The 15,961-nt window shown below is 34.4% G+C and overlaps 2 protein-coding genes across 8 annotated transcripts in view; both read right to left on the bottom strand.

Annotated features, from left to right (window-relative positions):
- Positions 1 to 4,631: 4,631 nt before the first annotated feature.
- LOC107878396 (putative pentatricopeptide repeat-containing protein At3g08820) lies at positions 4,632 to 9,008 on the bottom strand. 7 transcript variants are annotated; one of them, XM_016725370.2, is made up of 5 exons: positions 6,883 to 9,008; positions 6,601 to 6,742; positions 6,172 to 6,466; positions 4,864 to 4,948; positions 4,632 to 4,787 (listed from the first exon to the last, which is right to left on the bottom strand). In XM_016725370.2, exon 1 carries the CDS (start codon positions 8,808 to 8,810, stop codon positions 6,975 to 6,977), a length of 1,836 nt encoding a protein of 611 aa, XP_016580856.2. In that variant the 5' UTR covers positions 8,811 to 9,008; the 3' UTR covers positions 4,632 to 4,787; positions 4,864 to 4,948; positions 6,172 to 6,466; positions 6,601 to 6,742; positions 6,883 to 6,974. The 7 variants fall into 7 exon arrangements, with proteins under 7 accessions (XP_016580856.2, XP_047271371.1, XP_047271369.1 ...); XM_047415415.1 differs by having other exon boundaries at positions 4,864 to 6,466; XM_047415413.1 differs by having other exon boundaries at positions 4,632 to 4,948.
- Positions 9,009 to 9,134: 126 nt separating this feature from the next.
- Positions 9,135 to 15,961, bottom strand: part of LOC107878397 — a 15,326-nt gene continuing 8,499 nt past the window's right edge. Inside the window, exon 2 of the mRNA XM_016725373.2 lies at positions 9,135 to 9,588. The gene's annotated coding sequence lies outside the window, so the exon portion shown is untranslated. The remainder of the gene's footprint in view (positions 9,589 to 15,961) is intronic.

The raw sequence follows: 15,961 nt of genomic DNA, 5'->3' as shown, positions 1-15,961 counted from the left end.
TCTCCCTATAGTTTATGTATGTGAATTATGACTCATGCGATGAGTGATATCAATTTTGAGATGTGCGGCAGTGATTTAAGTCATTAGTTGGGTAATTGAGTTTGAGAAAGTTAAACCAAATAATTGTCAACCTTTTATCGAGATGACCTCGAATTAGTATCATAGTATTTTCAATGGGGCCGGGATGTACTTTTTAGTCAATGTACATATCTAATTTATTTTTATAAGATTTCGGACAAATTCTAAGAATTTATTAAAAATTTTGGGTATTTTAATAATTAATTTAATTAGTGATTTAGTGGGTCAAAATAATAATTTATGTACCTGAGTGGTCAATATAAGAATGATTTTAAATAAATAGGGGTTTACCATATATTATAACAATAGAATCAGAAAGTGAGGAGAAAGAGAGACAGAAGTTGGAGTGGTAGTTTTATGTCAAAGAAAATTCTTTGTAAGTTGTCAAATTGATTCCTTAGATTGATTATATTTCTAGTGTAACAAAGTGAATGGAGATTAGACTGCGGCTTTATTATTATTCACGGGGGAGTTTGAAGTTTTAAGGTGAGGTTTAGTTGTGATGGTAATCATTTTTTGTAGTGATGTACGGGTGACAAGAATTTAGGCGAGAGGCCTTTCATGAATATATGTTTACAGTGAATTGAAGTTGAGCAACAGAATAGAAATGAATGGTAGTTGAGGAGTAGTGTACGATTAATTGGGTAGAAAATTGGTTGTATTAGAATTGCATAAACTAACTAGTGGATGGAATAAGTATATGGCAGTAGTGCACCTGTAGTGCAGTGAACAAGTTAGACAACAAATATGGAAAGAATAAAAAATCAATCATTGGCATTTTATAGAAATGGATTACAGTTTTGTGATATATTTATTTTTGGTAATTTGCTCTATAATTTGGGATTAGAGAAACTGAGGTTTAGGTTTTGGGAATTTTAGAGTAAGAATTTTTAAAATTGGACTCTTTTACGTATTAGTAATAATCGTATTTGAACAGATTTGAAATATTCGGAAGCTTTACAGAAGGGTAAGACCCTTACAAATTAGCTTGCATTGGATTCTTCGATTGAGGTAGGTTATGGTTTAATTGGAGTTTAGACTCAACTTAATTGTGTGTATGCTTCTAAATGGGATACTTGTGGATTGGTATTCGGACATGCTTGAAATTGTTGATATTTGAGTTGTTGATTTGTGTATAAATGTTTACTGAAAATTGGCTTGATAGAATTGTCTTATGACTTTTAAGTGTACTTGTAAACTTGTTACATTGTGTTGTATGCTGTGAGATTGTGTAAATTGATATTGATAATACTTGTTTATATTTATGTTAGATCGGGTACCACGTCGGTACATTTATATTTATGTTGGATCGGGTACGACGCCGATACATTTATATTTATGTTGGATCAGGTACCACGCTGGTACGGTACATGGACATAGATTGTTCCCTGCAGGTCATGACTATTTGGGCAAAAATAAGTCCCATAGCATGTGTGTACATATTTGTGTTGATTTTGTGGAGGTTTACAGTATGGTTGATACTCTTGATGGTTATGTGGCTTGTTTGTGAGCACTGTTTGACCTGTTATTGTTGTACTGTTGATTCATTGAGGATTTGTTATGTGATGATGTCTGTTTACTTGTTATTTGATTTATGTTGTGTACATGTTGTTAAATTGAGTTGGCCGATGATACCTGCCAGTACATAGTAGTTCGTACTGATACTACCCTGTACTCTTCTTTTGTTGAGTGCAGAAATTGTTCTAGAGACCCATACATGATCTCACTTCTAAAGTTTGATAGCAGATCTTGATCCAAGGGTGAGCACTCCATCTCCAGGCTGCCATGGGTCATTTTAATTATTCTTGTCCATCTTTCGGGCAATGAAACATTCTTTATTTATTTAATTTTTAGATAGTTCTTTAGACATGATCTTCATCAGTAGTTCTTGTACGATGACTTTCGGGTCTTGGGAATATCAGTAGGTAGATTGTTTGGTTTTCGCGTTACTGATTATTAACTCCAGATTACTATTGTTAAGATGATTTTATGAAAATATTATTTTAATATTGACTAAGTGATTGAGTAATAGTTTGATTTAGATGATTCTCCCACAGGAAAATTAGTGTGAGTGCTACTCATGGTCCTTTGGGTCGTGACAATACGAATCATTATTTAATATATTTTTTAAAATATTAAATTTATTATATCCAAAAAATAATCTATAATCTATATCTATAAATTGTTACTTATTTGAACTTTTTGTCATTCATTAAAAGTCTCTGTTTTAAACAACATCGTCTTTTCACTACCTTTTTCTAATATTTAAAATTTAAAAATTAATTAAATATACTTATGGTAAAACTTTTCCTTATTAGAAGTCATCAGAATTTCACTCTTTTTTCCTAATTTAAGAGATAAAAATTAATTAATATATTTGTGGTAAAACCTTTCCTTATTAGAAGTCATCAAAATTATTACAATAAATACTTTTTTCATTAGTTTAAGATTTCTAAATCAAATAATTTTATTTTAAAAAGATTTGAAAAATCTTGAAATAAATATAAAACAGTTAGAATAATAAAAATTTAAGAAGTATGAGATTTTTAAAAGTTTTAAGTACATAACAAAAATGTATTAAATGATTTTGTAAAAATTTGACTTAAAAAATAAGGAAAGATTTTAAATATTAAAAAAAAAAATCGTAACAAAAATATGAACCAAAATTGATGCATAGTTGAAAATTAATTAAATATTTATGATAAAATATTTCCTTATTAGAAGTCATCAAAATTAATGACAACTAATACTTTTTTCATTAGTTTAATAATTCTAAATACCACCAAACGATGTGGTGCAGCGGATGAGGCTGCTCCTCCCTTAACAAGAGGTCTCGGATACGAGCCCTGGGTATGAAAAAATCCCTGATAGGGAGCGCTTCCTCCCGAATGGGCCCCATGCGGCGTGAATCCGGATTAGTCGGACAATTAAATTTGATTTTAAGAAGATTTAAAAAAATCTAAAAATAAATATAAAATCGTTAGTGGCGTGAATCCGGATTAGTTGGACAACTAAATTTGATTTTAATAAGATTTGAAAAAATCTAAAAATAACTATAAAATCGTTAGAGTAAGAAAAATTTGATTTTAAGAAGATTTGAAAAAATCTAAAAATAAATATAAAATTATTAGAATAAGATTAATTTAAGAAGTATCAAATTTTTAAAAGTTTTGAGTACGTAATAAGAATGTAATTAATGATTTTGTAAAGATTTGATTTAAAAATAAGAGAAGATTTTAAATATTAAAAAAAATTGTAACAAAACTATAGTTCAAATTGATGGGTAGTTGAAAATTAATTAAATATATTTGGTAAAACCTTTCCTTATTAGAAATCATCAAAACTAATGACAAATAATTCTTTTTTCATTAGTTTAAGAATTCTAAATTAACTAAATTTATTTTAAGAAAATTGAAAAAATCTGTAAATAAATATAAAATTATTAGAATAAAAAAATTTCTTAGAAGTATCAGATTTTCAAAAGTTTTATGTACGTACTAAGAATGTAATCAATGATTTTGTAAAGATTTGACTTTAAAAATAAGAAAACATTATAAATATATAAAAAAATAATCGCAAAATAAATATAGTTCAAATTGATGCGTCTCTTTTAGCCTACATGTGGCAATAAGGGAAAGAGGTACTATATGGCAAATGCAAAAGTGATGATCCATTAATCGCAACCTCTGGTGGTAATATATATGTGTGTATATGTTTATGTTTACACTATTATATTAAAGTGTGAAAGATTTTTGAAAAGTGATCTGAACTTTTACACTTTATTAAAGATCATTTATCTTTAAATAATCAAACGCTACACGTGGATTTAAACTGTTGTGATAAAAATGGATGAAAACAAATCTTTTCCTTCTTTTTCTTTTGATGTGAAGTTTTGATTATCTTAAAGTTTTGATGGACACTAATTCATGTTTTTCTTTTGTACGCAAATGATTGAAGTCTACTTGGGTGGAAGAACCTTTTGATGTTGTTCAAAATTAATGAAATGAAAATATACGAAATATTTGTCTCTATTTGAATATTACAAATATGCAAGATGTCCCAAAGCTTTTTCCTTTTTTCTTTCCCCTTGGTTAAAAAATAAAAATGTCCCAAAACTTTGTCAAAATTGTCGTTGAAAATGCGCCTGTACTAGTAGGGATAGTTTGATCGCTAGTTAAAATTACACAAGCATTGAGTTTCAAGATTGGCTTGGTCTTCAGTCTACCGGGTATGTCTTATATACCGCTTTTGGGCAACCTTCTCCGATGAGGGAGGCTCCAGAAGGAGAAGAAGCGACATCTGTTACGTACAAACGAAGAGAAGCTCTCTTTATCCACACCAAACCTTCGCACTTGCACGATTGGTGATATCCCGCATTTCAAGTAATTGTAGTAAAACTTCACCTGTTGACCCCTTGACTTTTCTGGCGATACGAACGTATTTAAGTAATTGTTGTTCTTAAGACCATAATGAACACAATTTTTGTTTTTCTTCTAGACGAATACGATATTGAGATTTTTTTCCAGAACGCATTAGTTATGCAGGTTTCTAAATCGTAAAATCAAATATCGTATTAACTTTATACATAACTTACTTCTTAATCAAAGTTATATAATTTCTGCAAAAATTAATACATAAATAAGTTGGTTCTTTACTAGCTACCAGACAACTCTTAATGCAAGAGAGCTCTTGCAACAATTGTCATTTACCTGTAAAAAAAACATTATCAAAGGTTTAAAGTTCGAGTAATGGGTATAAAATCATCTTTGGTAGTAAATACTTTACCCCTCCGAATAAGATTTTCCGAAGCAAATTCGAATTAATTCGGCCCTCTGGCTCTCAATATTAACACTTTACCCATCCTCAAGATCTGCAAACCAGAATTAAAATACGGATCAGAAATACGGCCCTCTGGCTCTCAATATTATGTTATCTCCGTCTTTTTGCTCTGCTACCTTGAACTCCCGTCCATATACAACACTTCAACATGCAAAAACAACTGTTGATGTCAACTTAAATTGCAGTATTGGGGTCTGTAAAACCCCAAGGATTTTGCGTTTCCATGAGGGGACAAATACCATTATTTGTTCTTCCCCTCAATGTCCAATAGCTTTGAGTTAATGCGTAATTCCTGCTTAGTTTGCTTTTCTAACAATCAGAAGTTTAAGTTGAATTAAAGCATGCCATATGACAAATGATCATATTACAAGATGCTGAAAGTTTGCACTTGAGACTACTAGCATTTGCAGAATGCCAACAGCAAATAGACCACTTTACTTTCAAGTAGTGAATGTGAACAGAACAATAGAACATTATATTCTTTAGTGATGATGCACATGAACTGACTGCAACACACCCGGTGAAATAGGTGGGCACAAGCTGGCCCAGACACCACTACTATAAAAAATTTGGACTGACCAAAAAGAGAACGAAAAAAGATTGTAGGAAGAAGCACAACTGCAATAGTTGGCACTATCAGTGCAACCATCATTAGAACTTTCAGCTTATTCAGAAGCAGCTTTCTTCCTTTTAGAGAAAAATAAAAACTTATCGTCTACATCTGTAGACCAGATTTTGGTCTTAAGCATCCAAGAACAGGACAAAAGCCTGAATTTGCATACTATGGGACGTGTAGACTTTCAAACATTGAACTGCTACTTCCCAACCAACAAGGCAATAACAAAGATAAATTCAAAGATGAGCTACAGAGGACAAATCAAACCTATATAATATTTCCTCCCAATAGTATCAAATGAGCCATTTTTATTTTGTTGAAAAGGAAAACAACCTTAAATGATTACTCCCGCTCAATCAAGAAAGCTAATAATAAACAAAATCGCACACTCATGAAACAAGTTTAATCGCAATTCACAGATTCAAATGCACTCCTAAAGGCAACTATTTCAAAAAATCTTGGCCAAATTGAAACAACATAAACACAGAAGAAATAATATGTTCAATCATTCACTTTCACATTTCTAGAAAAAAGATTCCCAACAGCAAAAAAAGGGCAGCTCGGTGCACTAAAGCTCCCGCTATGCGCAGGGTCCGGGGAAGGGCCCCACCACAAGGGTGTATTGTACACAGGCTCACCTTGCATTTCTGTCAGAGGCTGTTTCCGAGGCTTGAAATAAGAGATGTAATAAGATGAGAAATCAGACCATGATGTCATCATCCACTATGAATGGGCCGAGCCCTGCTGGAACCAGGCCGGTTCATGAAGTTCATGGAATCAGCCTCACCAAATACCCTCCTGATTCGTTTATACCCACCTCCCCATTTTGGCCTACTGTTCTCTCCGTACCGATTAGGTGACGACCCAAGATGTCCCTGATTATGCTTCCCAGCCCCAACTCAGGGAGTGAGAGGGTTACTCACATCATCATTTCTGTATCAGATAGGTTCATGGAAAATGTTTCATTAAATTCACCCAGAGAGGTACAATTAGACGAGTGTTTCTCATATGAATTCACTTGAAGTGAATAACAATTCCAAGTAGGAAAATTAAACTGAAACATATACCTGATATTAGTCGGCTAAAAAGTGAATAAAGGCTAATGGATGTCCAGAAATAACTCCAAAGTTGTAGCAAGCAATAAAACTAAGGATCACAGCAGCAGCATGCATCAGTTGAAAACAAAGGCTCATTTCATGGGACTGGCTGCTGCTAAAAAAGATGCAACAATGTAATTGATGAGTCATTTACAAGAAAGTATTCGTGGCAGTAATGCTGTAAATAGTAACTCAAAAGTAAAACCAAGAAACAGTATCCATTAGCCTAGTGCTTCCAGAGAGTCTGCATACCTTTCAAAACAACAGAGATCTTTAATGGAGCTCTATCCCACCGAGCCCATAGTTTAACTCCGGAAAATCTTATGGTAGAAAGAGGGTGCTACTCAAATACTCGTCAGCTTCATCTCCTTCAGTAAGACCTGTAATACACTATGAAGGCTTTTATTCTGAGGATGCAACGAGGACCCAGCCAGAAATTCATGCACTGCTCCATCAATGTTGATCCAGCTACATCCTGGCTGCTTTACTACTCCCTTTTCCTTCATAGACAATCTCAACCGCAAAATATCACTCCAGTGATGATCAATGGCATATGTATTGGACAACATCACATAGCCAGCAGAATTGTTGGGGTCCATTTCAACAAGAATGGAGGAAATAATTTGGGCCAATTCCAATCTGTTATGTAGCGTGCAGCCACCAAGTAAAGCTCCCCATACAAAATTATTGGGTTTAAAAGGCATTGAGGTAGCAACTTGAAGTGCTTCCTCAACATAACCTACTCGAGCAAGGAGATCAATATAGCTAGCATAATGTTCCAATTTAGGAGCCATTCTAAAATATTGGCTCATTTCCTTAAATATTTGACGTCCTTTTGCTATCAACCCTGAGTGACTGCAGGCACATAGCAAACCAAGGAACGTCCCAGCATTTGGACACAAATTGAGTTCTAGCATTTTTGAGAAATGTTTTAATGCCTCATTACCTTTACCATTCAATGCGAGACCCATAATCATAGCATTGAATGAAACAACATCTTTTACTACCAATTGGTCAAAAACATCTCTTGCTCTCTCTAAACTCCCACATTTAGAGTACATATCTATCAAAGCAGTTGCAAGATTTGCATTTGAAAGTAAAAAGCTTTTTTGCCTACTACCTTTCATGTACTCATGAACCCACAAACCAAGGTACAAATCACCAACTTGAGCACAAGCCGAAAGCACACTAACCATTGTCACATGATTGGGACAACAACAATTAAGCTCCATCATTAACCGGAAAACACATAAACCATCCAAAGCAGAGTCATTCCCCACATACGTGCCTATCATAACATTCCAAGGAATCACACTTCTCTTTCCATCGCCAGAAATCCGTTCAAACATTTCCCTACTCTTACCAATTTTCCCCAACTTCCCATACAAGTAAGCAAGTACAACACTAACCGAGTCACATCCTGAACACCCCAAATCATAATGCTCCATTAAATGCCAAAAATTCCCAACCCATTTCTCAATATTCGATATATCAAGCTTCGAACACGCAGATAAAACACTGACCATAGTATCATTTTCAGGGACGAACTTCTTCTTCACCATACACAAAAACAAACCCAAACCTTCCTCAGACAAACCAAACTTTGCATACCCAGAAATCAAACAAGTCCAACAAACAACATCCTTCTCAGGCATTTCATCAAACACCTTACGCGCACACCATAACTCTTCCAATCTCCTTGCGTAGACACTCAACAACCCATTACTCACAAATGGGTCATCACTAAATCCCAATTTCACAACAAGGGTATGAACTTGCTGAACATAATATGAACACCCAGAACGACAACAAGCTTTGAGCATAAACGAAAAAGTCAATTCATTAGGCAAAATGAACTGATATCTTAACTTGTTGAATACCAAGAATGCATTAGTGAACTTTCCTTCTTCACTTAGTACTCTAATAATAGAGTTAAAGGGGAAAATGTTGGGTTTTTTTAACTGATGAAAAAGTATACGAAGGGAAAATTTTGATGGGTATTGACCAATAAGACGAGTAGCTATGAGATTGTCTTGGTGAACATCAATACGGAAAACTCGAGCATGGATTTGTTGAAGGTGATTATGGGAAATGCGACCCTTTAAGAGGTTGGAAAGAGCTATGTACTTTGAACTCTGCATATTATGTCTGCTCACAATTTTCATCAAGACCATAAACATTGGCAGAGAGACGAGAGAGGACGAATACAAATTGATACAGGTTGTATTCGATGAGAAATACAACTATGATTCGCTTCAAGTATTCATTGTATCAAGTTGCATCACCAGGGTGATACAATTGAACTATGATATGATTCGAAAAGGAGTATAATTAATATAAGATTGCTTGTTAATACCATCATTAAAGTGATACAAATATCTTTTTCTTTTGTATTTTGGCATAGTACAGGCTTTCGTTTGCACGGTGTTACTTTTTCAGTTTAGAGGGGAAAAGGGATTTCATTTCAAAAGAAAAAAAAAGCAGAAACTAGTAACATCATTAAGTGAGGAACCCTGAAAACAGAAACAAATTCATATCCACTGTAGTACAGAAAGTACATACAATAAGGTGCAATGGTGGTAGCATACCATCAGAATACACCAATTTATGGTAGTTGCACAATATAACAACATACAACAATACACTAAATTTCATCTAAACCTTATCTCTTCCTGAGAGAGTGGGTAGGTAGACGAAAGCAAAAGAAGTTTGAAGGCGAGAAATGAAAAGAACAATTTGATCGAGCTTTTTGATCCTTGAACGTCTTCGTTTACACCAGCAAGTCATCATTTGGTTACTGGAGTTACTGCAGACGAAAGGAGCAACCTGGTCATAAATCCAACTTTCATGACTTCAACAACCATTAACATCCATCCGCAGCTGATCTTGCTAACATATTTGCCTCAGAAAAGACCTTTCCATCCTCATCGGCAAAGGGGAGCTAAGCTCCGTCAAGATCTGTCAACCAAATTAAAATGTGGATTAGAAACAGAGTCCCACACTATTGGGTTACCTCTGTCTTTTTCCTTAACAGTGTCGGGGAAGAGGGTGAAACTCACCCGGTTACATTCGGACTCCCATCATTATAATTTATGTTTGTACAACATGCTAAATCAACTGTGGATGACAAATTAAGATGCAAAATTGTGGTCCCTAATCCTTATGGTTTTGGGTTCTCTATTAGGGGACCAACACCATGTATTTGTTCTTTCCTTGAATGTCGGTAGCTTTATGGTTTAATGTGTAATTCCTGCTTAATTTGTTCTAACAAAGAGAAATTTAAGCTTGAATTAAAGCATGTCATATGACAAGTCACATCATAAGATGCTGAAATGTTAAACTTGACACTAGTAGCAATTGCAGAATGTGAACAGCAGGATAAACTACTACAGTTTCCTAGAGTGATGATCATTAACGAACAACATCAAATGCAGAAATTGCAGTTCCCTCAGAGCAACACTTCTATGGTTTCACGAAAGAACTTTATAAGTTACCAAAAATTGAAGATACAGATCAAGAAATTGAACAAAATTACAGAATGCAAACACAATAATATAACACTATACTCTTTAGTGACGACACACATGAACTAACTGCACCACACCCGATAGAACAGTCGAGGTGAGTGCAAGCTGACCCAGGTACAATTGTTATCAAAAAAAATTCAACCAACTGCAACACAAATACCCACCCCCAAAAAAGTGAAAAGATAGCAAGAAGAAGCACAACCCAGTGATTGGCACCATGGGTGCAAACAACATTCAGAAACTTTTAAGTTCTTCAAAAACAGCTTTTCTGCTTTGCAGAAAATGTAAACCTTGATCATTTTAGTTGGAAAAAAGAAAATCTTATTTTCTACATTTATAGACCAGTTAAAGTCTCAAGCGCCAGATAAACAAACAGGTTTAATAATTGGACATGCATGCTTCTATGAATAATGTGATAAAAAAAAGGTTTGGCTAATAATTTTATGGATCCGCATCTCTCCAGACAAACATAGTAACACAGATTTCAGTAGCGTGATGCATAAAGACGGGGAATGGTAAAAGCCTCAGACTAATAATTCTAGACTTCTACTGATTACATGGCAACTCAAAAAATATATTCACTTACAAGTTACATGAGTAGTAGCTGCGGTTCACATGAAGTCAATGCCTCATATATGTATGGCTGGATGAAAGTTTGAACAAATAGCAAGTGTAGTTTGATAAGAGAAAAAAGAGGTGTTTGAAGCGCCCTAAAAGTTTTCTCAAGAAACTTCCGAGAGAAGTTTTTTGTGGCACTTTTTCAACCAAAAAGTCCCCTTCAACTAACAACAACAACAAACCCAGTGTATTCCCACTTAGCTATGCAAGTTCTTACGTCTTAAAATAAGGATTTTAAAGGCTTTCCCGGAATTGTCCCAAATGGAAAACAAATAACTCAGATCTTCAAAGTTTCTTATAAGCTGAGCAAGGTGAAACCAGTAGGCTAAATTCGAAATGGACACCAATTTTTAGAACATTTTCTTCCAAGCAGAAAGCGGGAATGGAACACTTAAAAACATTTTGAGATAAACCAGATTGACAAAGCATGTTTTAAGTTAAAAGGACGTGATTTTTTGGCTAACTACTTATACTTGGGAACGCAGAGAAACATCTGCAGAATATTCATGATAAAAGGGTCGAATGCCGATGCACAGGAAAAGTGGGAGAAAAATCAACAAATCATCCGGATTATTATTCTCAAAGCAATCCTCATCCTTGAAATAATTCAAAATAGAGAACAGAAACTGCTAAAACTTTCTTATTTTCATTTTTAAAATGCCAAGGAAAGTGAAATACCTTGGCATTTAAAAACTGAAATACCTACAGCATATTTTAGCATCCAGTTTTCTTATTTACTCGATAAGAAAAAAAGCGCTGATAGTCGACACTGGAAGCAAAGAACCTACACAAAGCCTGAATTAGCAAGGGGATCACAGATGTGTCTAGCCTTATGAGCATTGAGCCAGAATTGTGTTAGTCTCCAAGTATGGCGACCGTCTTCTATTAATTTTTTTCTTTTTGTGTGTGTTGTTGTTGTTTTAGGTAGGGGGGGGGGGAGGATGATGCGAAAGTAAAAGTTGCTTTAATTTGATTATTAGCAACTCACAAAATCTTATAACAAGCATCTAAGATCAGGACAAAAGCCTGAATTTGCCCAATTATGCAAAAGTAACAGTTGCTTTACTTTGATTATTAGCAACTCACAAAATCTTATAACAAGCATCTAAGATCACGCCAAACGCCTGAATTTGCATACTACAAGACGTGTGCCAGTGTTATCAAATGCGAAAAAAAAAACTCAAGCCTAGTTGGGTAAAGTGTGGGCTCTAATGAGGAGAGGCGCAAATGGCAAAACATACAAATATATATATATATATATATTTATATATACTAATATATTAAAAGTGTGAAGCCCTTAGAAAAGTTGATTGAACTTTTTGCCCTTTATTAAAACACTCCGCTTTAGATAAAATTGTCTTTTCACCTTTTTTTTCTAAAATTATTATATCATTATATACATAAAATCAACTCCTAAAGTATACGGGAAGAGTCCTAAAATATATGATATAGAAAAACTATATGGTAAGATCTAATTAATGTGACTCCTAAAATATATATGTTGGGAGGTTTTTTTAGCATATATAATACAAAAGCTTTAAAAATTCAAGGAGAAAAAAAAAAAAAGAAAAAAGGAGAATAAGAGAAGAATGAAAAAATTATTGGCTAAATTGTCAAAAAGATGGGCTTAATTTGTTAGAAAAGGGTTTGTCAATGGTTTGGGATTTTTTTTTTGGTAAGTGGTTTGGGATTATCTCTTGTTAGGAGTACGTACGGCTGGTTATATTCGAAGGATTTTAAGGTTTGAGCTTTTCAATATATACATAATGTAAAACAAAATAATTAAATTAATCAATTAGATACAAAATTACTAAACTAGAAAATTATTTTAAGCTATTATATATCGCATGAAAAGAATAATTTAACTTTCATGAAATTCCAATTTAATTTGTTCTTTCTGTTTTTAAAAGAAATCTGCTGAGACACAACATACACTAGCATACCTAAGATGTAATATTTATTTATATTATCTGAATTCTTGTGTATATTTTATTAATTGACGTGAAAAATATGAGCAAAAACTCATTAAAACACTCTGACTAGATAAATATTCTTTTCACTCTTTTCCTCAAATTATTGTTATTAAATTATTATAATAATATTTAAGACACCAAAATTAATAAGAACTAAAAAACATTATTTAATTAGAAAAAGTATTATTAAATCCAAATCAAATACTATTTAGAAAAGGTAGTGTGAAATCCAAAATCAAAATCTAGAAGGAAAACTTAAAAAAAACAATTGGATCATTTCGATTTCATCAATTTCTTAGATGTATTTAAATGAATTTGCAGTATTAGTAGAAAGTACCTACAAGTATTCTAATTATCAATTGTTATTGTAATTTGTTTAAGATTTTGTTCTTCTTTATTATTTATTTGTGTGGTCTCTTTCAATTGTCAAGGATATTATCAAATTTATGGATAGGAGGTGTTTGTGGTCATGAGGTTTGTAAATGTCGAATCTTTATTTTATTTTATTTTTTTTAATCTCTTATTCTTTTTTTACGTGTAGTTTAAGAGTTCATTCTATAAGAAACTCTTGAAGAATTTTTGTATGGAATCTCTATGACTAAAAAATATTAGTATGTCATCACGACATATTTATTGCAGAATCATTTTGTTATTGATAACAGTTATATGCTCTCAAAATTACATTTCGTATAATGAAAATGGTATGAATAATCTTTTTTTTCACTTTCTATTGGCTACAAATATATTTATACCTATAATCTATATTTATATTTATAATCTATAATTTATTTATAATAATACAACAACAACAAACCCAGTGAACCAAGTGGGGTCTGGGGAGGGTACAATGTACGCAGTCCATACCGCTACTTCCGAAAAAGTAGAGAGGTTATTTCCGATAGACCCCCGGCTCAAAGATCAAGAATAGTTAACACGGTCATAATAATACCTGAAGCAAAATGGATGGCATAACCGAGATAAGAAATGAGAAATAATACAAATAGAGCTATGAGAGCCATGAAAATAAGAGCAATACGAAAGTAAAAAAATAGTAAATAAGAAATAATAAAAGGCCACCCCCCGTAGTAGCATACACTAACAGATCCTACCAGTGAGCACAGTCGTAAGCTTACCAAGCCGGCTACACCAGAGCTCCCTAACTACTAGCTATAACCCACACACACATTAACCTTCTACCCTAATCCGCGACCTCCACACCTTCCTATCTAGTCTCATGTCCTCAGAAAGCTGTAACATCCCCATGTCTTGCCTAATCACTTCTCTCCAGTATTTCTTTGGCCTACCTTTACTCCTCCTGAAACCATCCAAAGCTAGCCTCTCACACCTACGAACTGGGGCATCCGTGGCCCTCCTCATCACATGCCCAAATCATCTCAGCTTTCTTTCCCGCATCTTGTCCTCCACCGAAGCCACTCCCACCTTCTCCCGGATAATCTCATTCCTAACTCTGTTTCCTATAGTAAGTCCACACATCCAACGCAACATTCTCATTAACAATAATAATAATATAATTTATAATCTATATCTATAATCTATTAAAAGTGTGAAGACCCTTAGAAAATTGATTTAAACTTTTTACCCTTCATTAGAATTTTCTTCTTGAGGAAGATTGTGTCTATTTCGGAGAATCAATTTGGATTTATGCCTGGTCGTTCGACGACTGAGGCAATTCACCTAGTACGGAGACTGATAGAGCAGGGATTTTCACATGGTGTTTATTGACTTGGAAAAGGCATATGACAAGGTCCCTAGGGAGGTTCTTTGGAGATACTTAAAGGCAAGGGGGATCCCTGTGGCGTACATCAGTGATTAAGAATATATATGAGGGGGCGAAGACTCGAGTCAGGACGGTTGGAGGAGATTCTGAGCATTTTCCGATCTTGACAGGGTTGCACCAGGGATCAACTCTTAGTCCATTTTTATTTGCCGTAGTGATGAATGTGTTGACGCAGAGAATACAAGGCGAGGTGCCTTGGTGTATGCTTTTTGCGGATGATGTAGTTTTAATTGATGAGTCGCGACAAGGTGTTAATGATAAGCTGGAGGTTTGGAGACAAACCCTGGAGTCTAAAGGTTTCAGATTGAGTAGGACCAAGATGGAGTATTTGGAGTGCAAGTTTAGTGACTCGAGACAAGAGGAGGAGGTGGTAGTGAAGTTGGACTCTCGGGCAGTTTGCAAGAGGAATAGTTTTAAGTATCTTGAGTTTACGATTTAGGGGAATGGAGAGATAGATGAGGATGTCTCTCACCGTATTGGGGCAGGTTGGATAAAATGGAGGCTTGCTTCGGAAATTTTATATGATAAGAAGGTGTCTTCCAAGCTTAAAAGCAAATTTTATAGTGTTGCAGTCCGACCGACTATGTTGTATGGAGCGGAGTGTTGGCCCGTTAAGAATTCTCATATCCAAAAGTTGAAGGTGGCGGAAAGAGGATGTTGCGTTGGATGTGTGGTCTTACAAGGGCTAACAAGGTTAGGAATGAGATTATTCGGAAGAAGGTGGGAGTGGTATCGGTGGAGGAAAAAATGCGGGAAGTGAGGTTGAGATGGTTTGATCATGTGATGAGAAGGGGCCCCAGTTTGCAGGTGTGAAAGGCTAGCGTTAGATGATTTCAAGCGGGGTAGGGATAGACCAAAGAAATACTGGAGAGAAGTGATTAGACATGGTATGAAGCTGTTTTAGCTCACTGAGGACATGACCCTGGATAGGAAGGTTTGGAGGAAAAATATTAGGATAGAGGGATAAGGTGGGTGGATGAATTGTAGTCAGTAGTTAAGGGGGCTTTGGTTTCTTTTGTTTGGTAATGTACATTATTTTTGTGGATGTCGTATCTATGTTAGTTTTATCATGTTTCATACTTCGGATGTTTTTGTATATTGTCCTGTGTCTTGAGCCGAGGGTCTATCGGAAACAGCCTCTACTTCTTTAGAGGTAGTGGTATGGACTGCGTACACTCTACCCTCCCCAGACCCTACTTGGTGGGAATATATTGGGTTTTTTGTTGTTGTTGTATTAGAATTTTCTTCTTTAGACAAAATAGTCTCTTCACATTAACTATAATAAATATATATTAAAAATATATATATGAGAAAAGTTTTCTACTTTCAACTAAATTCCAAAGTTCATGAATAAAGTTTGGTTGGGCACGTAATTTTTCCAAAAATAAAATTATAATTCAGTTGGTCCCTAATAT

This window comes from Capsicum annuum, chromosome 7 (genome assembly GCF_002878395.1).
Source record: "Capsicum annuum cultivar UCD-10X-F1 chromosome 7, UCD10Xv1.1, whole genome shotgun sequence".
Classification (NCBI taxonomy): Eukaryota; Viridiplantae; Streptophyta; class Magnoliopsida; order Solanales; family Solanaceae; genus Capsicum; species Capsicum annuum.
The sequence above is the reverse complement of the archived record's forward strand: the minus strand, read 5'-3'. Positions and strand labels throughout refer to the sequence as shown.